The sequence below is a fragment of the Sceloporus undulatus genome, chromosome 1, assembly GCF_019175285.1.
Source record: "Sceloporus undulatus isolate JIND9_A2432 ecotype Alabama chromosome 1, SceUnd_v1.1, whole genome shotgun sequence".
In the NCBI taxonomy this organism is placed as follows: Eukaryota; Metazoa; Chordata; class Lepidosauria; order Squamata; family Phrynosomatidae; genus Sceloporus; species Sceloporus undulatus.
The window spans coordinates 52,315,884-52,342,449 of NC_056522.1; the positions used below are offsets into that span (position 1 = coordinate 52,315,884).

General features: G+C 37.9%; 1 protein-coding gene across 3 annotated transcripts in view; it reads left to right on the forward strand.

Annotated features, from left to right (window-relative positions):
* Positions 1–26,566, forward strand: part of KIF6 (kinesin family member 6) — a 239,282-nt gene that overhangs the window by 23,547 nt on the left and 189,169 nt on the right. For all 3 annotated transcript variants that reach the window (XM_042444496.1, XM_042444501.1, XM_042444492.1), the window contains exons 4-6: positions 4,657–4,804; positions 13,303–13,412; positions 16,736–16,865. In XM_042444496.1, coding sequence (XP_042300430.1) covers positions 4,657–4,804; positions 13,303–13,412; positions 16,736–16,865 — 388 coding nt within the window. The remainder of the gene's footprint in view (positions 1–4,656; positions 4,805–13,302; positions 13,413–16,735; positions 16,866–26,566) is intronic.

The following is a 26,566-nucleotide window of genomic DNA, read 5'->3' on the forward strand; positions in this document are numbered from 1 at the left end:
TATGGCTGGAGATTCCATAATCTGTGTATTATGATGTATAATAATCTTTATTAATTTTCAATACATAACACTTAATAAATACAAAAATTTAATCCGTATACTTATATCACGTTGTTCTTCATTTTCTTTACTTCCTGTCTTCATACTGTTTCTTTGAGTTTCTTCATATTCTTTTTTTAAATTTGCTTCTTGCAAATAATTCCACATACAACCCCAAAATCTACAAAAAGAAAACTTAAAACTAGAACATTTTTCCTTCTTATACAGTTGTATAACCACATGTATTCTCCAATTTCTATCTCAAATTTATCCATAACCTTGTTCTTTTTCCTATATATATTTCTATTTCTGGTCCACACCATTTCCTCTTCTTATTTTATATATCCTTGGTGAACCAGCTTTTGTCTATACAACATCTTTTTCCCAGGAATATTGCAATTTGTCTCCATTCTTTTTCAATATTATCCTTCTTTTTATCTTCTAATACACATGAGAGCATATCTGTCTAATTTCATTCAATTTCCATAACCATTCATCTACTTGCAATTTTTCCTTTAGTTTCCAATTTTTAGCTATAATCACTCTAGCAAGTGTTATCATATATTAAAAAATTCTCCATAATCTTCTCTCATCCTCTACCTTTAGATAGTAAGTCATATTTAGTAAATATAATTCTTTTTTATATATTTAATGCCAAATATTTGCTGTATTATTTTATGTATCTCATCCCAAAATTCCTTTACCTTTTCACACTTCCACCACATGTGGATCATTGTTCCTTTTTCTTTTTGACACTTCCAGCAACTATCTGATTCAGTTTTGAGCATCTTTTTCAGTCTGGCAGGTGTATAGTACCATCTGTTACTAATCTTTAAAAAGTTTTCCTTTAGATCTTGACTTTTAGTAAAAGAGTTTGTTCTTTTCCAAGCTTTTCCCCATGTGCTCAGCGGTATATCATGCCCAAAATCTTTTGCCCAGTCTATCATATATTGTTTTATTGGTTCTTTTTCCAATTCTCTATCTCTAAACAAATTGTAGAATTTTGATATTTTCTTTTCTTTCTCTTTCATTATTAACTTGTCTAGTTCTGATAAATTTAATTCAATCCCTGTTGCTTTTATATCTTCTTTAAATCTGCATCTCATTTGATAGTAACTATACCAATTAATTTCTTTTTTTTCTTTGACTAATTCCTCCTTAGATTTCATAATTATCTCTTGTTTTTCATTTTTCTTAATTATATCTCTGTATTTCAACCAGTATTCTTTTTGATCCCATCTATTAGCGAATGCTTCTTGAGTTGATACCCATCCTGGTATTTTATAATAGAACTTTGTTTTAATTACATTCCGTGTTTCTATTAGCGCGCTTCGTATTGGATTATTATAAAAGTCTTTGTGCACCTTAGCTTTATTGTATCAAAGGTACGCGTGCCACCCAAAACGGAGGTCAGCTCCTTCCAAATTTAATGTATCTTTTTCCTCCAGCTTAATCCAATCTTGTATCCAGAGCTTGTTGCAAGCCCATCTGTAAATTCTTATATCTGGCATACCACATCCTCTGTTTTCTTTCTTTTCCTTTATATTATTCCACCTAATTCTCACCTTACCTCCTTTCCAAATAAAGCTTCTAAATTCTTTATTCCATTGATCTAAAATCTTATAAATTATACTAACTGGCAAGTTGGTAAAGAGGAATAGGATTTTTGGTAGTACGCTCATTTTTATTGCATATATTTTGCCAAGGATGGATAGGTTTAAGTTAGACCATCTATATAGTTCCTTTTTAATGTTTTCCAAATTATTTTATAATTGTTGTCAAAAAGATTCATGCTATTATTTGAAATCCATATTCCTAAGTATTTTACTTTATTTGTCACTTCACATCCTGTTTTTTGTTTCAGTATTTCTTTTTTCTTTCTGTTTTGGTTTTTGGTTATTATCATAGATTTTCCCTTATTGATTTTAAATCCTGATAACTTTCCATACCATTTTAATTCATACATCACATGTTCGATATTATTTATTGGGTTTTCCAAGATCACCACCACATCATCAGCATAGGCTTGAACTTTTACCTCCGTTCCCTTTATTTTAATTCCTCTTATCTTTTGATTTTTCCTAATCTTATTCAGCAAAAATTCCAGCACCAAAATGAACAATAATGAGGATAGCGGGCAACCTTGCCTTGTCCCTTTTTTTATACCAAATTCTTCTGTTAATTCTCCATTAATTTTCAGATGTGCGGTTTGATTCTTATATATTTCCTTTACATTTGTGACAACGTTTCCCCCCACATCCATTGCCTCTAAGATATTAAACAAAAATTTCCAGCTAATACTGTCAAACGCTTTTTCAGCGTCGACAAACATTAGTGCAGCTTTTTTCTTCATTATGTGTATTATAATAGTCCAGTATGTTAATTATGTTTCTAATAGTCATTATTCATTAAAGCTATAGGTCTATAATTACTTACTAATTGATCATCTTTACCTTCCTTTGGTATTAATGAAATTATGGTTTTTCCCCAAGATTCTGGTTTCCCTTCTTCTTGAATTAAATTATATGTTTGTCTCATGGGATCTTGCAGTTCTGTCTCAAAGGTCTTATAATATTTTGTTGTCAAACCATCTTCTCCTGGAGATTTCCCATTTTTTATATTCCTTATTGCGTTCCTCAACTCTTCTGATGTTATAGCCGCATTTAGCATTTTTTTTTGTTCCTGATGTAATTTTATTTCATTATGTTTATTAATTATTTCTATTAAATGTTTTTCCGATGTTAACTGTCCATTATTTTCCTCAAATAAATTTTTAAAGTACGTAACAAATGTATTTTTGATTTTTCCTTGTTCTGTTATAATTGTATTATTTTGATTAATCTTTGTTATCATCTTTTTCTCTCTTTCTTTCTTCAGTCTATTAGCCATCCATCTGCTAATTTTATTTGCAAATTGATTTTGCTTTATTTTTTTTAGTTTTATAGCTATTTCTTCTGTTATTTTTCTCCCCACTTGTTCTTTTAAGAGTTTTATTTCGTTAATTATTTTCTTATATCCTTTTGATCTTTGCAGTTCTTGTTCTTTGATTTTAAGCTAATTTCTAATTTTTTTCTTCTGTCTCTCTTTTCTTTTTATTTCCGTTGTTCTTTGTATAAATAATCCTCTTACAAAAGCCTTGCTTCATCCCAAACTACTTTCATTTTAGTCTCCTTTCCACTATTCCCTTTAAAGTACATTATTAATTCTTTCTTTACTCTATTTACAAAGCTTTCATCTTCTAATATACCTTCATTTAATCTCCATCCTATATTTTTATACCTGATCAAATTCATTTCTAGCTCTATCATATTGTGATCCGAGATCGTTCTCGGCCATATTTCCATTTTTTAAAATTTTAGTAGACAGCTGTTTTGTCATCAAGAACATGTCTAATCTCGAAAAAGATTGGTGCACATCCGAGTAAAATGTATATCCTTTTTTATCTCCATAACACTGTGACCAAACATCTATTAAATTAAATTCCCCTTTTTAAATCAAAAAAACTTTTTGGTAATCTTCCCTGGTATTTTTTATCATTTTTTCCGGAGATCTTCTATCCTTTTGTGGGTCTATAACACCATTAAAGTCCCCTGTCAGGATTAAATTGTCATTATCCACCTCTCTTATATTTTCTGCTAAGTTTTAATAAAAAAAATCTTTCTTTTCTAACAGTCCATAGATATTTAATATCACATATTTAACATTCTCTATCGAAATCTCCACACAGATAAATCTACCATTTTTATCCTTATTTAACAATTTTGCTTCATATTTTTTATTCACAAAAATTGCAACACCTTTTTCTTTTATTTACTGTTGCACAAAATAAGGATCCCAATTTATTATTTCTCAGGTATTTTACATCTCCATCCCTTATCTTAGTTTCCTGAAAACAAAGCACATCAAAATTATTTTTCTCTAAAAATGCATTACGTGATTTCTTTTTCTTTCGTGGCTTATTCCCTTTACATTCCATGAGATAATTTTAAATCCCATTTTCTTTTCCTAACTTCCTTAAGCGTCCTTATTTCTTACAAACTTCTCAGCATACTACTCTAACCCTTCTGGGGTAACTCCTTCTGTTTTATTATTCCCCTGATTGTCAGTAATTATCACCTTAGCTTCTTGTTTATCCTTCTCTCCCTGGCCTTTTCTTTGTGTCTTTTCTTCTCTTTGTCTGTGAGTAATTTCATCTTCCTTTTTATCCCTTTCTTTCTTTGTCTGGTCTTGTTCCCTATTGTCTCTACTTAGCTTTTCATAACACAGTGTTTATCTGCAAAGTGCTGCTGAAAAGGTATCTGTTTAGGTATTCCTTCATTGACAACTATTCTTACTTGCTAATTAGCTTACTTGCTGTTCATCACTATGATCTTTGGAATAGCGGTATATAAATAAAACAAATTATTATTATTATTATTATTCACTACTCTCTTGTACTGATTGTTGGAGTGTTTTAAGTTATTTAACTATTTATTATTCTTTAAATAAATAAATTATTAAAATATAGATTATATCTATGTCTAACATGTGAATTGCTTGGAGATTTCAGAATATTAGATAATATAAATAAAATGAAAACAAGATAAATAAACAAGGAATGCATTTCTTCTCTTTCAGTGCTCTATCTGGCTATAATGGCACTATATTTGCATATGGACAGACAGGCAGTGGTAAGACTTTTACTATCACTGGGGGAGCAGAACGCTACAGTGATCGCGGTATTATTCCACGGACATTATCTTATATTTTCCATCAGCTGCAAAAGGTACAGGCCATTTTTCATGCTCCTATTTTGTAAACAAAAACCACTCACTTGTTGTTTAATAATATAGTTCAGGAAAGAATTGTGCTCTCTGAATTAAGTATTCCAAAGAATGAAGTTTGGTAACATGAACTGGTTCTATGAAATCTTATGCTCTAATAAATTTGTTAATCTACATATCAATCCATCACGGTGTCCATATTACAAATCATTAAGATTAGATAAACTGTTTGGAACTTTTCCCCATATTTACATAGGTTTGTTTAAACAGCTATATTTTCTCATTGGTTACTTAAAGGGAAAAAATGATAGGAAATACACTTCAAACATTATTTTAAGTGTTCTCTTATCAAATTTAAGCATAGTCTGTGCCATTCAGATTGCTGGTATAACACACATACTGACCAAAGGAAAAAATGGTAAACTTTGAATTACATGGAAAATTTGGATAAATCTGTGGGAGAACTGCTATATCAGCATTATTGGAAACAGTACAGATGAGGTTGTTAGGCCTGATTCCAAAAGAGGTGGTTAGAACGATGAAGGAGTTGCACAACCTATTTAAAGTGATTGAACAGTCAGAAAATAAAGAGTGACTGTGAAATCTCTGTTAAAGTCCCAGCAAGCCTTTCAGAAGTGGAGTGTGTAAAGTCATGCTGCAATCACTACCCATATCCCACTTCCATTATTATTTCTGCTTTCATAGATGGCATATTTATAGAATGGGAAACACAGTGAAGCAGTTGTGAAATTACTAAGAGTAAATACTTGTATATTTACTACAGGGTTTTATCCAAGGAATTATGGTGTTGTTTTTAAAAAAAGGAAAACAAGGTAACATCTGGATATGGGCTCATCATGGGGTTGTAGAACACTGATGGATCCATGAATACAGTGGTTGTCACAGGGATAGGATGCATTTTTATTTCTGTGCATTCTTAAAATATGAACAGGTCATGGGATTCAAAGACATAGATGTAGCCATATTAGTCTGGAATATCAGAATGCAAAGGGATCTTATAGCAAGAAAGAAGCTAGTAGCATAAACTTTCATAGACTTGAGCCTATGAGGAGCTTATGCTACCAGTTTCTTTCTTTCAGTTAGTCTCAAACATGCTACAAGATCCGTTTACATACAGGTCATGAATTGAATTTCTTGCATCCTTCCTAAACATCTCACAATGCATAGTTACAGTGAAATTCATTATCACAAGATAATGAACAAAACGCTGGACTAAACAGGCTTTTGGTCTGATCCAGTATGGCTCTTCTATACTTATATTCCATCCTTCACAATTAGTTATCTTGTGCATTCAAGACATTTCCAACTCATGGTGACCATAAGACAAACTTATCCCAGGGTTTTCTTGGCAAGATTTATTCTGCAAGGGTTTGCCTTTGTCTTCCTTTGGGCTGAGAGTGCAACTTGCCCAAGGTTACCCAGTGTATTTCCATGGCTAAGCAAGCATTGAAACCCTGGTCTCCAGAGTAACAGTTCAGCACTCAAACCACCACACCAGGCTGGCTCTACCTTTCACAATAAGTTCTTTTCTTAGTTAAGGCTAAGCAGGGCTCCTGCTTAATTAGAATATAGAACCAGGATTCAAAACTGATTGAAAATCCTTGATAGTTGGAAAGTCTAGTTAATCTTAACCATGGTTAAAGACAGCAGGGACAAAAGCAATATTCAGTTGAAGAAGGAAGGAGGAAATAAGTCTTGGTAAGAGATGTGATGGTCATGGGGAGCATGTTGTTGTTGTTATTATTATTATGGTTTATTTATATAAGGCTATAGATTTACACATGCAGTTATGTAATTTGCTTGTGATCTCCTAACCATGGTTAAAGGTACATCTGCAGTGGCCCTGTTTCAATATCCATGTACTTAGTATTAATAATATACCGTATTCCTTAATAAAAGGCTGAGCACAGGTTTCAAGTTTGTGTTATACTTCCCTCAGTAAAAGGTAAAGCAAATGAAGAATTGTACTACCTGGCCTTGAATAAAATTTAATAGAAATTGTATTTAACTATTTTTGAATTGTTAAATTTGTAATGAGATAAATATTTGTGTTGAGGAGGAGGAAGTGATAGCCTGAGAGTGGTGACTATTCAACACATTTCTGCAACAGGAAATGAAAGAATCTTGGAATTTTGCCAACATATTATATTCAAAAGAAAATGAACTTTTGTTTTTATGTTGAAATATCAATTTATTCTTCTTTGTGGTCTGTGTGACTCACATACGTATATAGGTCATTCTGTGCCAACACAGCTATAAATTTGGAAACATCAAAAACTGTCCTTTTGGTGGGAGACCCACTTCTTCATTACCACACCTGTTCTCAGTGCTTTCCACCCATTCTCCTTAGTATGCCCCTCCCTCATGTTAACAGCATCGTAGAGATTTTGCTCCTCTTTTTCCCCTTTAATTCTTTCTTTTCCTATTCTTTATCTGATTCTTCTTTGGATTTGGCTGCACCAAACAAATTGCTCAACAGCACTTACTGTCAGGAAGTTCCTCCTAATGTTGAGGTGGAATTTCTTATTCTGTAACTTGTATTCATTGTTCCAGATTCTGTTCTCTGGAACAATAGAAAACAAGCTTGATCCATCTTCAATATGAAACCGCTTCAAGTACTTGAACAGGGCTATCATACAAACAGGGCTCTTAACCATCTCTTCTCCAAGCAAAACACACCCAGCTCCCTAAGTCTCTCCTGATAGGGCATGGTTTCCAGATCCTTCATAACTTTTGTCACTCTTCCCTGGACATACTCCAGCTTTTCAACATCCTTTTCAAATTGTGGAGCCCAGAACTGGATGTAGTGTTCCAGGTGAGGCCTGACCAAGGCAGAATAGAGTGGCACTATCACTTCCCTTAATCGGGACACTATACTTCTATTAATGCAGCCTAGAATCGCATTGTCCTTTTAGGCTGCCGAATCACACTATTGACTCATGTTCAACTTGTGATCTACTAGGACTCCTAGATCCCTTACACATGTACTGATATCAAGCCAGGTTCCCCCATCCTAAATCTGTGCATTTCATTTTTTCTGCCTAAGTGCAGTACCTTACATTTCTCCCTGCTGAAATTCATTTTGTTAGTTTTGGATGAGCTTTTTAATCTATTAAGGTCATTTTGAATTTTGATTTTCTCCTCTAGGGTATTAGCTACTCCTCCTAATTTGGTGTCATCTGAAAATTTGATAAGCATGCCCTCTGTTATGAAGTTGAAGACTTTCACAGCCGGAATCCATAGTTTTTTTGTGGGGTTTTTGGGCTATGTGGCCGTTTTCTGGAAGAGTTTATTCCTGGCATCTGAAGATGCCACAGATGCTAGCGAAACATCAGGAACAAACTCTTCTATAACATGGCCACATAGCCCGAGAACCCCACAAAAAATTGTGCCCTCTATTCTTTCATCCAAGTCATTGATAAAGATGTTGAATAGCACTGGGCCCAGGACAGAACCCTGTGGCACCCCACTGGTCACATCTCTCCAAGATGAAGGGGAACCATTGCTGAGCACCCTTTGAATTTGGCCAGTCAACCAATTACAAATCCACCTAACAGTTGCATTGTCTAGCCTACATTTTGCTAGTTTGTTTGCAAGAATATCATGGGGGACTTTGTCAAAGGCTTTACTGAAATCAAGGTGTGCTATGTATATAGCATATTGTGCCCTTCATCTACCGAGCTGGTAATTTTATCCGAAAAAGAGATCATATTAGTCTAGCATGTCTTGTTTTTGAGAAACCCATGTTGACTTTTTGTGATTATGGCATTCCCTTCTAAATGTTCACAGACTCTCTGTTTAATGATCTGGTCTAGAATCTTTCCTGGTATTGATGTCAGACTAATTGGATGATAATTGTTGGGATCCTCTTTTCCCCCTTTTTTAAACTAGGAACAATGTTTGCCCTCTTCCAGTCTGCTGGGACTTCATGAACCTATAGAACAGTTAATGGAGACAACAGATACCGCAGATCCCCAAAGACTGATATTGCATGTGGCTGTTTCTCCAATGGTTTTCTGTACCCCATTGTATGATTCTGAGAAAGGTTTGTTTCTGAGAACTCACAGCAAGGATATCAAGACTATGCTTTAAAAAGCTAAGAAGAAAAATAAGAACAGGGACCCAGAGCCTTTGCATCCTAAGAAGAAGATTCAGACTTCTCAGGCTGAAGTCCCAATGTTCCAACCACCAGTTTCTGTTACTCAGACAACTGATCTTCTTTCAGAACTGTCAGACATTCTGGTTGTGCCAAATATTTCATACCATGTTCGGGCCTCTCCTGATTGGAACTTCATTTGAAAGTTTGTTTTTTTTGGTGTGAGAAAATATTACAGAAATCCTGACTTTGTCTGATCAGGATTGTAAGGAAAATCAGATTCTTGGCACGGTGTCAGAAAGTGAGGCCATATGTCGTCACCACTTTGGATCATGTATGAGACCAGCCTGGTATATTGGATTTCCCTTGGTCCAGATCGCCTTCAGTAGTAGCACAATAGTCTTTGTGCCCTCTCACTCTCCATTATTTCCCTTCTTTTCCTGGTTCCAAAGCTTCCAGGGGACATAGACAAGAGGTTTGATAGGAACCGCCTCAGGCATTTTGAAAGTATCATCCTTTTTAGGAATACTTTTCACTACCTTAATGGGATTGCCTCACTTAATGGGAAGACAAACTGATGGGATTACTATTGTTCGTATTGATGTCTCTGAGTATTACTGCCTTCTGCGCATTCTATATCTGAGAGGAATTCATCACCTCTCAGACTTCCACAGTGTTCTTTCATTACTGTATCTTGTCAGCATCCTTCACCTTCAGAGCCTCAATCACCTACTACTACTATAAGGTCACAGATACTGCTGGTTTCAATTACTTTGATTCTTTCTACCAAGACTGCCTCAGTACCTGTTTGTCCATACTTGCACAGGCTTCCCAGTGCTCCATTTATGGTATATCACCAACACAAAGAACTTTCCTGCACATCACTGCACTAGCAGGACAGCATCGTCAAGATGCACTACATGTTTCAATGCAGACTATACAGGAGTCTCTTTGGACTTCAAAGGTGATTCAGAAGAATCAGAGTTCTACTTGGGATCATCAGTTATGGTTTTGACACTGTCACCAGATGCTGACTTTGGGGACCAAAATCTCCCCTTCCAATCTGATATAGTAGTCTTTATGTCAATCAACTGATCAGGATAACTAAAGAGCTTGAATATAGACTTAAAGCAACCAGAGCAGCCCCTTTGGACCCTGTGTTTAGGTAGCTCCAGTCTCAGTCTATGCTGCTGGCAGGCATTTTAATACCCTTTTTGTTCATGCAGGTTGCAAGAGCGTTATCAGCCCCCCCTCCCAGTTCATTTTCAGATGACAAAACAGACATACCACAGTCAGAACAGAAGCCTAACAGCCAGTTGAGTTCTCTCGAAGAGGAATTAGAAGAAAGAGCTTCAAGTCCCTGAGAAAGATGCAGGGTTTGGTGTTTGGCACAAACCTAAATCTTTCCCTGCAGGTGAAGTGAGAGGCTACATATGCACAGCTGTGGACACACTGTCTTGAAATACAGTCTGCAAGATGGGTGTAGCTGATCAGGCTGGTGTTATAAGCGTTTGTGTGTGTGATAGTTCAGTGATTTGCCATCTTAAGTATGGAAACAGGTGTAATTTGTGGGCTGTTTTACTGTTAAAATTCTGATCGGTTGTAGTCTCATTAGTGTAGTTCATTGTTTTACCTCATGGAACAAAGAGATCAGAGCAAGGAGGAGAATAAGATTGGACAAACGTTATCTAAAAGTCCTTTCCTTATCTCATAATCCTACTTTGATATGTTGGAGTTGGACTGAGCGGAGAAATTGCATATTGTATTTTAAAACGTTACAGCAGATCCAAGTATTGCTCTCCTGTGTAAAGTCGAAGGCTTTCATGGCCGGCATCCATAGTTTTTTGTGGGTTTTTTGGGCTATGTGGCCATGTTCTAGCAGAGTTTCTTTCTGACGTTTCGCCAGCATCTGTGGGCTGGCATCTTCAGAGAAAATTCTCTGAAGATGCCAGCCACAGATGCTGGCGAAATGTCAGAAAGAAACTCTGCTAGAACATGGCCACATAGCCTGAAAAACCCACAAAAAACTATTGCTCTCCTGTCATTACATCTAGGTTGGATCTCAAAGCCATCAGAAGCATAATGATAAGTCTTTCCTGATGGTCTCATCTTGTGAAGGAAGCAAATTTATTTTCCCTCAAGATCCAAACTTCACAGATTATTACTGTGAATTTTATGTTGTTTGGATTTGTCTTGTGAGATGGAAAGAATCCATTCTGTAGAAAATAGTTGGATTATACTACTTTCTGGTATTCCTGAATAGAACATGATCTTGTAGAGCAGGGCTGGCAACTGCTGTGTTGGAGAGTGGTAACACTGGCAAACTGCAGAGCCACACACATCTCCTGCTTTATCTCCTATCCTTGGATCGCTTTTATTTTTCAAATATCCCTTTCCCATTGCTGTTCACTTGTTGGTTAAACAAATATTGTATCTCCCTTAGGCCTAAAGGAGCCCAGGGTTCTCAAACAACATTTTCCCAACTTCTCTAGTATGGGAGGCATTTGAATGGGGTTAAAAATCAGAATATGTTTTTAATTTTTTTTCAAATGTAGGGGGCCTCAAAAATGGTACTCGGATGCTGCACTTTCCCACTTGCTGTTGTAGGGGATAGCTGACAGTATGTAATGGATTTTGTCTGAAAAAGTAGAAGAACTTAAGATGTTTTCCACTGAAAATAGTTGGAGAAAATAACATGTCTAAAGACTTTCTAAATGAAATAGGACTGTGATATATATTTTTTAATTTTTTAATTTATTTTTTTATTATATTCCATGAACATATATATATTCGCTTACACCTTTTACAGATCTATCCTTCCCTCCCCTTCTCCCTCCCCCCGTCCCTCCCATTCCACTACCCCTTTTTTCCTCCCCTTTCCCTTCCTAACCCATATCCTATTTCTTTATCTTCCCCCCTTTGCTTTCTTTTGTTTACATTACACTGTTCCAGTACTGTTCTATTATATTCCACACATCTTCTTTTTCCTCTTCCTCTTCTTCTTCTTTTCTTTTTATACTTCTGGAAAGGATTTTAAAATATTTTAAGCTGTGTATTAAAGTTTACATTATAGTCTCATACTTTCTAAAATAAAATTTTACACAGTTTAACAACAAAGCTAATTTATTTTGAGTATGTTATCCAGATAATCTTAAAATATGGACTATGGAAATGTGGCCATAAAGGTGGACTGCTATCCATATAAACATATCTGTTTCTGGTCAAGTGACCTATCTCTATTTTTGGTTCTTTCTGTAATGAGAAGCATCATGGTTTCTAGTCATTCAATAGTATTGCTTTTTTTATTTAATTTTTTATAATATTTCCATAAACAAATATATATCTACATTCTATTACATTTTTACAAATTATTTTATTTACCCCTCAGGGCATTCAATAATATTGCTGAGATATATGTGGAGGCTGGAGGAATTATGGCTGATATCACTAATATACTCATACCTAAAGCAAGAAGGGATACTGTTCCTCATGTGGTTCCTAGGTTAAATCACTAGTGTTTTCTCCTAGATGAAAGACTCCAAACCAGTGGTATCACTAGGGATATGCACAGGGTGCAGACCACATTGGGTGACGCCTTACCAGAGAGGTGACACTTGGTCAGGTCCTCCTCCCACTGCCAGGGAAGGGGTGTGGTGTTGCTGTCATTGCCTGTCCCTTCTTCTCTGCTACTGTGGCTCTTTTTGCTGAGGGTACTAAGGCATCAGAGAATGCAGAGCAAGCGCATGACCCTCTGACCCAGGGAGCCAGGTCACTAGAGCAGTAGGGGTGAGTGTGCACCCATTCTGCCGTCTCCACTGTTTTGGCTCTCTCGGCCAAGGAGACAGCCAAGGCAGCAGAGAAGGAGAGGCAGCCCACACCCCTTCCATCCCCTCTCACTGCTTCACTTGCCCACCCCCACCAGCAGCCCTGGCATTGGGGCGGGTAGCAGGTGGCCAGCTATTCAAGCAAGTGAGGTAGGTGGTGGGATGGGAGGTAGAGAAGTACACTGCCAAAATACAATAATGTTATGTGCCTTCATGTTGTTTCTGACTTATGGGAATCCTAAGGGAAACCTATCATGGGGGTTTCTTGACAAGATTTGTTCAGAGGGACTTTGCCTTTGCCTTTTCTGGGCCTAAGAGAGTGTGACTTGACCAAGGTCAATCAGTATATTTCTGTGGCTGAGCAGGGATTTGAACTGTAGTCTTCAGAGTTGTAGTCCAACACTCAAAGCACTACACCACAGTGACTGTCAGTAATGCATTCAACTAAAACTGTGTTTCAGCAGCAAAAAGACAGGAAATATAACATGTAGCAAGAGATCCTAATCCTAGGTATTGCGGCAATGACTGAATTAGTCTTTTTATTTTTCTTCCAATTCAGGATAGCAGCAAGGTATACACAATCCATATTTCCTATTTAGAAATTTACAATGAGTGTGGTTATGATCTGCTCGATCCACGGCATGAAGCCTCCAAATTAGAAGATCTGCCGTGAGTACCATTTTTTAAAATAAAATTCAATAATTTATTCTTTTGGTGATTTATTGGAGCCTCCCCCAACCTGGTGCCCTTCAAATGTATTCGACTGTTATGTGCAGAAACCTGGAAGTATTTGGAGAATGCAAAGTTTGGAGAGCTTGCCCATTTACTTTGCTTTCTTATTTTCTTTTCTTTTTTTTTAATTACAGGTTAATATATAATTTCTGTAAAGGGTTTTCTTACCTAAGTATTAAGAGAGTAAAAATGTCTGTATAGCATTATATTAGAATAAAATCATTACCTGTGGACATAAAAGTTAAAAATTTCTGTTTAACAAGAGTTGCAGCAGATTCTGGCAAGAGATCTGAATTCATGATGTATAATGATGCTCGCAGTGTGTGTGTGTGTGTATAATGATGCTGCTGTTTGTTAAATGACTTTATTGTTTTGTGCATAGTCTTTTTTCAGAGACTAAATTATGTGAAAACACATATGGTCAAATCATAGAATCCTAGAATCATAGAGATGGAAGAGTCTATAAGGGCCATCCAGTCCAACCCCCATGCCATGCAGGAACTCTCAATCAAAGCATACACGACAGATGGCCATCCAGCCTCTGTTTAAAGACCTCCAAGGAAGGAGACTCCACCACTCTCCATTGAGGGAGTGTGCTCCACTGTCAAACACCCCTGACCGTCATGAAGTTGCTCCTAATGTTGAGGTGGAATCTCTGTTGCCATAACTTGCATCCATTGTTCCAGGTCCTGTTCTCTGGAGCAGCAGAAAACAAGCTTGCTCCCCCCTCAATATGACATCCCTTCAGATATTTAAATTGGGCAGTCATAGAAAGGCTCCAAATGGGTGAAGAAGATTTAGAATGATTATTTAGTTGTTCTATAGATAAGTTATCTACAGTTATAACTAAAATAATGGATCTGTGGATTGAAAACACTTGACTACTTGAACTCTTGTCTAGCCTTTTGATTGGTAGAAACAACCATCCTCCACAGTAGCCAAAATACATATTAATTTGATTAAACATTATTATGTAAATATATAAATACAAATTGCAAAACTGTAAAAACAAAAAGAAAAGAAAGAGAGGAAATATTGATACTGTCCAGAATTTTGCTTCTCTTAATTTCTGGCCTTGTTTATATATACTTTCTGTTTCCATTCATATGACACAGGTAGCAGTGTCTAAACTACATTAAGATTTAGTTTGAACTTGGATCTTGATGTGGAAAAGTACAGCTAACTTATTCATAATGATGGAGAGGAGGCATAAGCAAGGTTTTTGTTTTCTCTATAAACAAAGAATGTTTTCCATTTGGCTAACTAGATGGAATTTTGTAGACTTCTTTAAATCTGAGTGGAATATGCTTAAAACAGTATTAGCCAAGTTGTATAGTATGAACTCTTTGGTTACAACAGGCAAGCTGTAAAACTGGTGAGAGAACTGAGCATTATTATTATCATCATCATCATCATCATCATCATCATCATCATCATCATCATCATCATCATCCTTTATTTATAAAGCGCTGTAAATTTACACAGCGCTGTACATACAAACTTGTAGTTAGACGGTTCCCTGCCCTCAGGCTTACAATCTAAAAAGACACGACACAAAAGGAGAAGGAATGGTTGTGGGGAAGGGGATCAGGTCCAGCAGTTTTTCTCTACCACCAAGGCCTGGACCAAGGCGGATGGACTGGAGGAAGAAAATGCAGTATCCACTAACAAGAGTAAGCTGTTACTTATTTTCTTCTGAGCCTCGGGATTCTGACTTTAGATGTTCAGAGATTTAAAGCAACATCATCTTAACCTTAAGCCTGGGCAGATCTAGCACCTGACTAACATTCAGAGCCTTGCAGGGTTCATGAAAAGAATACAGAAAAAGTTCACTTTGGGTACAAAGCTCCCTTTCCTTCCTTTGCTGCCTGGGAGTCCTATTTACACCCCAGTGACTATAGGTCCACATCTAGGGTCCATTCTGCCTACTCCAGGACCAAGCAATCAGAATGATGCTCTGAGACGTCTAACCTCAGCCTGACCTGTATAGCTTGTTGACCAACCATGCATGGCCAAAACTCATTTCTGATATCATCAGGACTTATCTTTTGTTTGGATCCTCCAAGAGTCACTGGTAAAGTGTTTTTGTGAAGTTGAAGTATTTTTACTTTTTGTTAGAGACACTGGAGCACTCACATACAGAATCATGATATTAAATGACTCGTTTGAGTGATTCACAGTGGGTCGGTGACAGGAATAATGTGGTTTGCTGATTCAGGGAGTTTATTTAGGTTCTTGACCAGTGTGGTGCTTCTACTTCCATGGCAATTTCATCTGCATTTAAACAGTATTGTAACTAAAATGTTTGTTTATAAAAGTCAGTTTGCAACATTCAGACAACTCTCAGCCATAGTTTAACATTCTATGCATGAGTAGAAAGATCACACAGAAATCTCAGGTTCATTCATTTAGCTCCCTTCCAGAGGAGGAGGAGGAGGAGGAGGAAGAGAAGGAAGAATAAAATAGAATCCCAGTTAACTTTAGAGGTTTCACATTTTATTGATAGATGTGAATCAAGGAACTGTTTAAAAGAAACTCCACTCACTTACTAAACAAGCCAGCAATTTACCCTGGTTTGTTTTGCTAGCGTGTTTATACAAAACAGAGTTTGTTTTAAACAGCAGTTCCTAGTCACACATTACAAACAAACCAAGAAACTGATAAAGCGAAACTGAATTATATCTTATTTTCCTTTCACTCATGGTGGGGTAAGGGGAGGGGAGTGATGCTTTCTATGTGCTTCTTTCTACTCACACATGTAACATTAAATTATGGTACAGTGTCAAATGTAAATGCTGCCTTTATTTTTTATAAAGCAATTGACCAATACATTGAACTGATTAGGTGAAGAGAAGGCAATGCCTTTTAAGACAGTGCCCTAAAAGATTAATTCCATCCACACTTTTACTTCAAATTATATCTGATTTTCTTATTGACAATCATTGGGACTCATTTTTCAAGTCACCCTCAGAAGAGCAGGTCACCAGTGGAAAAAAATCCAAATATGCTCAGAGAAGGAGGTTGTACTACAGCAGTTAAATTATGTAGGCTGCCAGATGAATCTGGAGTAAATTTTGGGAGAGATTCTGCTGTGTAGTTATGAACAGTAAAGTAAATGAACAGTAAAGTAGTACTGGATTGGTGGGCTGTGGAAGGGTGGTGGTAGATGTTTTCAGTCTTTTGGTGCTGCTCAGTAAATCTGTAAATTTACTTATTTTATGCAGAAGTCAAGTTACACTCAGCCCCCTTTTTCCTTATAGAAAGGTAACAATAATGGAAGATCCTGATCAGAACATTCATCTGAAACATCTCTCTTTGCAGCAAGCAACTAATGAGGAGGAAGCACTGAACCTGCTTTTCTTAGGAGACACCAACAGGATGATTGCTGAGGTGAGAAGCTTTGCCAGTAACAGCCCATATTTTCTCTTGCCATGTCAGCATCAAATTGCTTACATTGCCCACTAGAATAACTTCCTTATTTAATTTATTTAAGGTATTTATATGCCAATTTTCTCCAGAAATGTAAGACCTAGCCTGACTTTCTTGACCTAGTCTGAAATGTATAATCAACTGTTGAATTAGTTAGGAACAAATATTTTTTCAGAAAGTATCTGTTCCTTTTGTTTTGCTTTATAATTCTGTGCTTTTAAATTGGGGTGGAAATCATGCAGCCTGCTAGACGTTGTTGGACTATAAGTCCCAGAATTCTTTATCATAGGCTGTGCTGATGGAACTTGCAGTCCAACAACATCTGGAAGATCGCAGGATTTCTGAATACATACTTAATTGAATTGTGGATGTTGTGTGGACATAATCTTAAAACAGTTACCTTCATGAACTCAAAGTAACTTAAGTTGCATTCATTCTTGCAGGAATCTTTAAATCTAGATATGAAATCATCCTTTAAATGCATTATTAACATTGTATATGCACTGCAGTAAATACACATTGGTCATCATCTGCTGAAGTCTCTGAGGAACTGGGAGTCTTCTGACATGCTCAAGCTTCTTCTTCTTAAAATGCTTGGCTAATGAGTACTTATTCTGTAGACAGAAGACTACATTGTTTTTTCTTCTTCTTCTCTGAGGCAGAGTGTCCAAAGAATGTAACTGTACATATTGAGAAAGAATGGTACAATAGAGTTGCCAGTGAACTCTAATTTAAGTAGATTTTTATGCTGGTTTCATATGGGCATGTGTTTAGACCCTTTGGTGAATATCACCTAATATTTGAAATAAGGCTAAAAAGATTGAAAAGGAATTTACTCTTTCTTCTGACAAGGCCCTGGGGAACATGATGGCATTTGGCAAATAAAAGCCCACAGCATAGATCGTGGCTTGTCTAATGCTTCTGCCATTTTTACAGAGTGATCTGGGAGTGATGTAGTGTCTGATCTCCTTAGTACTTTGTTGGGCTTGAGGATCTGGCAAACCTGAATCTGTCCTGCAACCATATCTGAATTACTGTGGGTCTTAGGGAGATTCTTATCAGCTCTGAAATCCGGTTGCTTGGACCCTTGTTATACGCTGGGGTTTGGTTCCAAGATCTCCCGTGTATAACAAAATCCGTGTATGCTGAAGTCCCATTACATATAATGGCATAGCAAAATGGTGTCCCTTATAAAAAATGGAACATCAAGGTAAATTTATACTTTTTTGGAACATTTTCAAACCGTGTATGCTTAAATCCATGTATAAAAAATCCGTGTATAAGAAGGGCCGACTGTACATTCCTTATGATAGAATGTAATCTTAGAGACTTCCAATGAAGGGTACAGAGTACAATTAATTTGTAAAAAGTTGATTCTTTTCTAGGTATCCAATGGAAGTCTATATAATCAGTCTAGATAGCCTAACTTAATTTTGGCTGAAACTGAATGGAAAATTAATCCATTTCTGTGAGGTGAATGGATTACATATAGTTATACTTGATTAAGTCATTTAAAATATTTATACCACAATTTTTACATTCCCAGTAGATTGTATTTTGAATATAGCTTGTTCCACAAAAGTATACATAAAAAGATTGGATAGTCATTTCATGTGACACTGTTAAAGTTTCTTCCAGGCATACTGGCTTGCATTTGAAGTGGTTTCAGTGAGAGCTAGAAACCATTTTTATGTCTTTTTCCTTCCACAATTATATGTCTTTGTGGAGTGTATTATAGAGGAAAAGGATAAAACACTAGCACAATTCATGCTTAAAATGAATAACTGTGTATTAAATTGTGTCTCAGACCAGTAATCCATTTCAGGCATGGAAGCACCATTGCACACATGGAGCTTCCTGTGTATAACACCTTTTCCATGCATTTCAAATGAAGAGAGCAATTCCATGCTTGTATTGTTGCAGGTGAGAATTAGCTCATATTTGTACAAGTGTTATGCATATAAAATTGTGTATTTATTTGTATGCGTGTCTGTAGCTTGCAAGTTGACAGCCATAACTCTTTCTTACAGTGAATTTCATCATTTGACTAGGCACTTTGTGAAGAAGTATTTCCCTTTCTGTCAATAATTTCTCACCATTCACCTTCAGTGGATGATCCTGGATCCTAGCATCATAGGAGAAGTCCATCCAGTTTCTCCACACAATCTCTTTCACTCCTACCCACCCAGTTTATGGAAAGTGTAACCTTTCCTCAGAGGAGATTTGATCTAGCCCTTAAACTTTCTAAATACTCCTTTCTGCTTTATACAGTGTCCTAGCTGTGGATGCACCATATATTTGTTGAGGAACAATCTGATAATGCAAATTTTATTTTAAATTCCTTTTATGATTATGTCCAATATGCATTTCTGTCCTTTTTACAATATCCACACACTCACTGAGCTACCCACCACAATTCCAGGATCACTTTCTGTGTCAGCCATGCCAACTCAAGTTCCATTAGTGTATATTTGAAGTTGGAATTTTTACCTTAATATGCATCACTTTACACTTGCATACATTGCCTCCCAGTAGCATTTTAATTCCTGTTCCTCCAGCTGGGAGAGATTCTTTTGGAGCTCTTTGCAATACGTTTCTGTCTTTACAACTGTAAATGTTTTAGTGTGATCAGCAAACAGACATTTCACCACTTACCTCTAACTACAATACATTTATGAGCATGATTAAAAAGTATAGGTAATAATACAGTTCCTTGTGGAACCCCACTCCTTGGTTCCACTAATTGTAAGAACATCCCCTATAATGCTATTTTTTCCTTCCTATTATTGAACCAGCTTCCAGTCCATAATAAAGACTGTTGGAAGATTTTTGCATTCTCTTTCCCCCTCCATAGATAGATAGGGATTTCCTGCATGCAAACTCCTCCCCCTCCTCTCATTCAACCTAATCATGTGACTGAGATCACTTATTCCTTGAGGCTAACAGACATTCCCTCTCAAGATTTTCAAGTGAATGGTGTTTTCAGTCTTCTTTCTCTCTCAACTTACTTTGGAAAGAGTATAAATAATAATAATAATAATAATTATTATTATTATTATTATTATTATTATTATTATTATTATGAGTTCTTTTTACCTGAACTATTCACTAGCTAGATTATGATATAGCTTTTATGTAACTATAGCTTAAAGCCATTAGTAACCTTTTGTTTTAAACTATAAGCTATGTGTTTGTTGTTTTTGAGTCAGTCTCAGTTCTTAGGAAAGCATACAGACAAGAGCACATTTCTGGTACTCTGTTGTTTTAAAGCTAGATCCTAATAGGCTTAGCTTTGACATTTTTGATATTTAAATATTTAGTTTCCTTACCAAATGCTGAAGCCTTAGGAAACTTAAATACCCCACAAAGACCATGTCTCATAACTGCTAAGGTTCCTCTAAAGTTTTCTATGGGTTTTTGGGCTACATATGTGGCCATGTTCTGGAAGAATTTATTCCTGATGTTTTGCCTGCATCTGTGGCTGGTATCTTCAGTGGGTAGTGGCATGGAAGTGTGTGGACCATATATACCTGTGAGACCCTTGTTTGGGAGGAAGTGGTTTACCTGTTAATGGTGGAGTTAGTTTGTGAGTTGTACTGTGTTGAATGGCAAAGCCTAGAGGTGAGTTGTGGGGAATATCACCCCTAAATCATAAACATAAATTTAGGACTAAAATAACTGTCCCTTCTTCATTGTGGTCTCTGTGAGTCACACAAATGGGTTTTCCTGCACCTGTGCAGAGACATTCAGAACCTTCTAGAATTGCTAGGGAAGACTTTATGGTGGTAGCTCTGCCCATCCTATACCCTTAGCATTCCCGCTCTTTCCTTTCAGTTCCTTTTTGTCCGCCCTTCAGTTCAAATTTATAATGGCTTCTTGTGGATTTTGACATTGGCATAGAATTTTTCTGGCTTTGACTCGGTTTGACCACAGCTATTCTTTGCCTCACAATTTGGATATTGTTTGATATTCTTGGATTTGACCTTGGGTCATAAATCCCGGGGCAAGATTATGGAATTCCCTTCTAAATGTTCTCAGTCTCTCGGTTTAATGAGAGCTAAGATTAAGATAAACTCTACAGTTAAGACAAAGGATTCATGGAAAAGGAGTTGTTGGGGAGGAATCAGCAAACAGAAACAGGGTTCATTACCCTTCCTGTGATTTCTTGTAAATGTGCCTCTACATACATCTTGTTACCTGGTGTAATGCAACCTTCAGATTTGTTTTTGAATTTATGAGGCTTTCACCCTAAATGGTGCAGCAAAGCTAGAATGGTTCAGAAAATATATATACCATTCTCTAATGGTCATTTACTTCAATATTGTTTAATATCAACTTTATGTGTGAGTGTATTACCTGGAAGGTGTAGATAGTTGCATGAAAAATTAGTTTCCACAGCTATTCAAACTATAGGCAGTTTAACCATTGTAAATTCAAGACACCAGTTATTTGGAGATGCCTTTATATATCAAAATGAATATAAATCTTAATAGATTTAGTATCGTTTGAGATTTATGTAAATATTCTTGTATGGAAGGTGAATGCATGCTTAGTTCATAGATTAACATGAGATAAACAACCATGACTTTGAGTCTTATCAAATTCAGATTGAGTAGTACAGTAATGTGAACTCACACTGAACTGTCCCTTCATTCCATTGTTTTTGTATGAGTGTCACTATATAGAGAAAGGAAAAGCTTTCATGGTGCTTGTGTATAAAGATAAGCTGTGTGTAAAGCCAGGAAAGAAGAAGGATAATAATAGGAAAACATGTTCATACCAGGTTTATTTTCTGTTATAAGTACAACCATGAGATATCTTCTTGACATGTTATTCATATTCATAAAACTAGGAAAAAAACTGCTAAAATCAACAATGGGCATTTTTAAAGGATCTGAAACATTGTTTTTCTGCAGCAAGAATAGCTCTTCACCTGAAATCTGTAAGCCATCTTCAAAATGGCAAGATAATATTTTCAATGGCAGTATTTCAGACTCAAGGCAAAGAGATTGCTGATTTCTGGCACCTGGAAAGTAAGAATTTTTGGCACACTCAAAGCACTTATTTTGGCTTGTGTAAAATGTCATGGTCTGGCTTTTTAAGTGTGTGCGTATATGTTAATACTAACCATGTATATCTGGTTATGTTATCATCAAGAAGAGAGGTAAAACATTTTTCCTAAATCATTGCTTTGATTTTTAACTTGTCAATAGTCCTTTTATTTTTGATGAAGTAGTGTACAACAAGCATGGCTTACCAATCATATCATTACAAACTTCACATTGATGGAGACAAACTCAGAGGCTACTATGGTAACCATGAAAACATCTGCAAAACATAGTTTCTAGGCTTGATGTACATAGTCAAATTCTTAAGGCTTATGTTCCTGTCCTTTCAGCAGAGCCAACATTTTCAGGAAAAATTATTAAGACCGTTACATGGTTTTAGATCTGGAACACTAGAAGTAGTCTCAAAACCTCAGTCTACATCACAACTTTCTTGAAGTTAGGAATAAGAATTGCATGCTAATTAGTGCTTCTGAACTCATGATTCTAAATAAAAAACAGATTCTATTTTATAATCATCTGCAGGATGGGGGATTATATTTTGCTAAATCCTTTGTTAAAGGAAAACATATTTTAAAGAATGCAAATTGGTTAAATTCTAACCTTGATAGTCATCCATTTTCAGTAATTACTTTTTTCAGGAAACTTACATTCATTATTATGTTTGATAGTTGCTCTGGGCATGATGCAAATGAACACTATGTTGTAATTTGTACAGATGAAATACAGAACTATGTATAGCAACTATCTGGTATGCTGTTGGCACCACAACCACCACTTGTTCTCACCAGTTTAAAAGTGTTTTGTCTCTTATTTCAGTGACATTTTAGATGTGATGTTTACATCTTACACATTTATTACCGTATATACTCGACTATAAGTTGACCTCATGTATACGTCGAGGGCAAGTTTTGGGGCCAAAATTATGGGTTTTTGCTATGACCCGTGGATAAGTCGCGGATAAAATTTAGGGGCATATAACAAAGGATCTAAAGCAGGGGGAGGCAACCTTTTTGAGCTGGGGGCCGGGTTGCTGCCCCTCAGGCAACTGGGGGGCCGAAGGTGGGGGGTGGAGCCGCATGCCGGGGGTGGAGCTTCCACCCTCCAGGGGCAGAGCCACATGCCAGGGGCGGAGCTTCCACCCTCCAGGGGCCAGGCCTCCTCCTCTTTGCGGGCCGCTGACGGGGCCCTAGGCCCCATCAGAGACCGGCAAAAAAGCCGGCAGGGGCCGCCAGCACTGGAGGCCTCCCCCTCTTTGCGGGCCCCTGACGGGGCCCTAGGCCCCCTCAGAGGCCGGCAAAAAAGCCGGCAGGGGCTGCCAGCACTGGAGGCCTCCCCCTCTTTGCCGGCCCCGTCAGAGGCCGGCAAATAAGCCGTCTGGGGACGCCAGCGCTGGAGGCCTCCTCCTCTTTGCCGGCCCTTTTGCCGTTGCTGGGGCCCTCCAAGAGGGCTCCGGTGGCGGCAGTGGGACTCTTGGAGGGCGCCAGCGACGGTAACCGGCCTCCCAGAGGCCCGCCGCTGCTGCCGGGGCCCTCTTGGAGGGCGCCAGCAATGGCATCGGGCCTTGGAGAGGCCCCCTGCCGCCGCCGGGGCCCTCTTGGAAGGTGCCAACAACGGCATCGGACCTCAGAGAGGCCCCCTGCTGCCGCCGGGGCCCTCCTGGAGGGCGCCAGCAACGGCATCGGGCCTCGGACAGCACCGGGGGCCTCCCTCTAGGCGCTGCCAATTTTTTTCAAAATGGCAGCGAAGTCTCGTGCGACTACGGGGAGGTTGCACGAGATTTTGCCACCATTTTGAAAAAAAAATGGCGGTGGCCGGGAGCGGCAAAAGCCTCAATCGGCGGCAGCGGCGGCAGGGGAAGGCAGGGGCTGGTGGAAAGGTCTCCGCGGGCCACATCTGGCCCACGGGCTGGAGGTTGCAAACCCCTGATCTAAAGGATGAAGCAAAGCAAAATAATGTCAAAGAACTTATAAAATTCCAGCGGACATAACTCTATGTGCTTGTTCTTAAGACTGGATGGATGAGAGAGTAGAGGGGTGGTGGGTCAGAGCTTCACATATTATAATTTTGCTTTTCATCAGGAGATGTCTACTGTCATTTTAAATAAGAGTTAAAGTACAGTCCTTACACTGACCCGTGGATAAGTCGACTCAGGTTTTTGGGGTGAAATTTTTGACCTAAATTTCTAGACATACATGAGTATGTACAGTATGCTACATATTTATTTGACATAACACTGACACCATGACTCCAAAAGCTGCCAGGAACAAGAATAAAGTTCTGGGATGTAGCAGAGCATAGGAGCCCTAGTCTGGATCCATGTTAGTCTGGCTTCAGGCCTGGCTATGGGTCAGAAGCAGCTTTGATTGCCTTGGTGGATGATCTACGCAGGAACTAGACAGGGACTATGTAGGAACTAGACAGTGTGTCCTTGTTGGTTCTGTTGGACCACTCAGTTGTTTTTGATACCACCAACTATGGTATCCTGAGTCTCCTCTCTGGGATGAGGCTTGGAGGTACTTTTCTACAGTGGTTCCATTTTTTCCTGGAGGGGTGTTCTCAGATGGTGGTGCTGGGGGATTCCCACTTGGCTCCTTGGCTCTTGCCCTGTGGGGTCCCTCGGGATTCAGTGTTGTCTCCTATGCTATTTAACATCTACATGAAACCACTGGGAGATGTCCAGAGTTTTGGAGTAAGATGTCACCAGTATGCTGATGATACCCAGATCTATCACTCCTTTCCACCTAATTCCAAGGAAGCTGTTTCTGTCCTGAACTGGTGACTGGCAGCTGTGATGAACTGGATGAGGGTAAACAGATTGAAGCTTTATCCAGACAAGAGAGACGTGATGTTGATTAGTCAAAAGACACATCCAGGAATAGGGATTCAGCCTGTGTTAGATGGGATTACACTCCCCCTGAAAACTCACGTTCATAGTTTGGGGGTACTCTGGGATTCAGCTCTGAGCTTGGAGACCCAGGTCTCTGCAGTGACCAGGAGTGCTTTTATAAAGTTAAACTAGTCACCGACTGTGCCCATTCCTGGAGAAGTCAGATCTGGCTACAGTAGTTACATCCGATTTGGAGTGCATGACAGTAAGCCAAAAAGGCTTAAGGAGCCACCTTAAAAAGTGCTCAGAAACACCAGTTGGCCCAAAGCGTTGTTTTAACATTTGACAACCACCAAGGAAATAGAGGCCTTTCAGGTAATTATGATAGCTTCTTTTCAGTTGCTTTCTTCAAAGCCTATCAACTTCCACCTACCCCCCCTCCCCAAATTGGCACCACACAAGCTCCTGTGTCTGTACAGACTTCAGATTCTGTCTACTGTCATTTGTCTAGCACAGGAATAGGCAACTGCAGTAATAGTGGGAGCCAGTTTTTATTTATTTGTTTAGAGCATTTGTATTCTGCTCTTTAGCCCAAAGGCTGCCAGAGCAGTTTACAAATGGTTAATTTGACAGTTCCATGCCCTCAGGCTTGCAATATAAAAAAACAGGAAACGCAAGGAAAGGGGGATTGCAGTGGGGGACAGGATTAAGTCCAGTAAATGTTGACATCTACGCTCTCCTTCAGAGGTCACAGCTGTAGCAGTTGGGATGGAGGAAGGGACTCTCCCCAGCTGCTAGGACCAAGGCACAATGGTGTTGTGCCTGGCTGGCTGTTCAGTTCTTGTCCCTGTGATGATACTTCATGATTTTTGACTAAAAAATAATTTGGAAATCTCTTCATTGAATCTTCAGTTGCCAGAGGTAAGACAGCAAGACATATTGAAGTTACAGCTATTTATTTTAGTAAGACAAATAGTGAGGAAAATTGTACTAATTTTTCCTGGCTTGCAGATTTCCTTCCAGTAGAAGAACCTTACCATGTCTTCGTGCTATCACTTCACAACTTGGCAAATTCTTGAGACAAGGAAATGTCCAATGGTGGATTTCCTGGTGATTATACTTTCTTTATGCCACTTAGCCAAAACAAATGAAATGGAGCTAAACTAAAGAGTGTGGTTACTATTTATACTGCTTTCAAAATTAAGTATGTCTTTCAAACTGAAAGGGGCTTTATGGTCTGTGTAGTTCTTTGCAGGATTGTATTTATCATCCAACCTAGAAAAAAGGTTGAAATAATGATTCATTGTTTGCAATACCTTTAGGAAGCACAGATCTTATTTTGTTAGGATGCTAGATCAAAGCAAGCATGTAATCCAGGCTCCAACTCAGTATTCAATTTTCCTTAATGCAAACATAGCCTATTTTAATGAGAGAGGAAATGTTTCAGTAAATGATTTTATTGCTCTGGTTCTCTATTGCTTCATTTTGGGAGACAGTACATATACAATATATTCATCATATCACTTGGATTTGGGAATTGCTACAGCAAAGAGTTTTGGCAGAATTTGCATGAGATGATTAAGTAGAAAGTAAAGATTTTAAATATTTGGAGATGACCATATAAGTTTATGGCTGGTTTCAGCACAGGGCTGCTTCTGTTTAAAGAATTTTAAACATGAGTATACCTAAATATATGAGGGCCAGCATGGTGTAGTGGTTATAACAGACCACAACTCTGGAGGCCAGGGTTTAAATCCCCGCTTGGC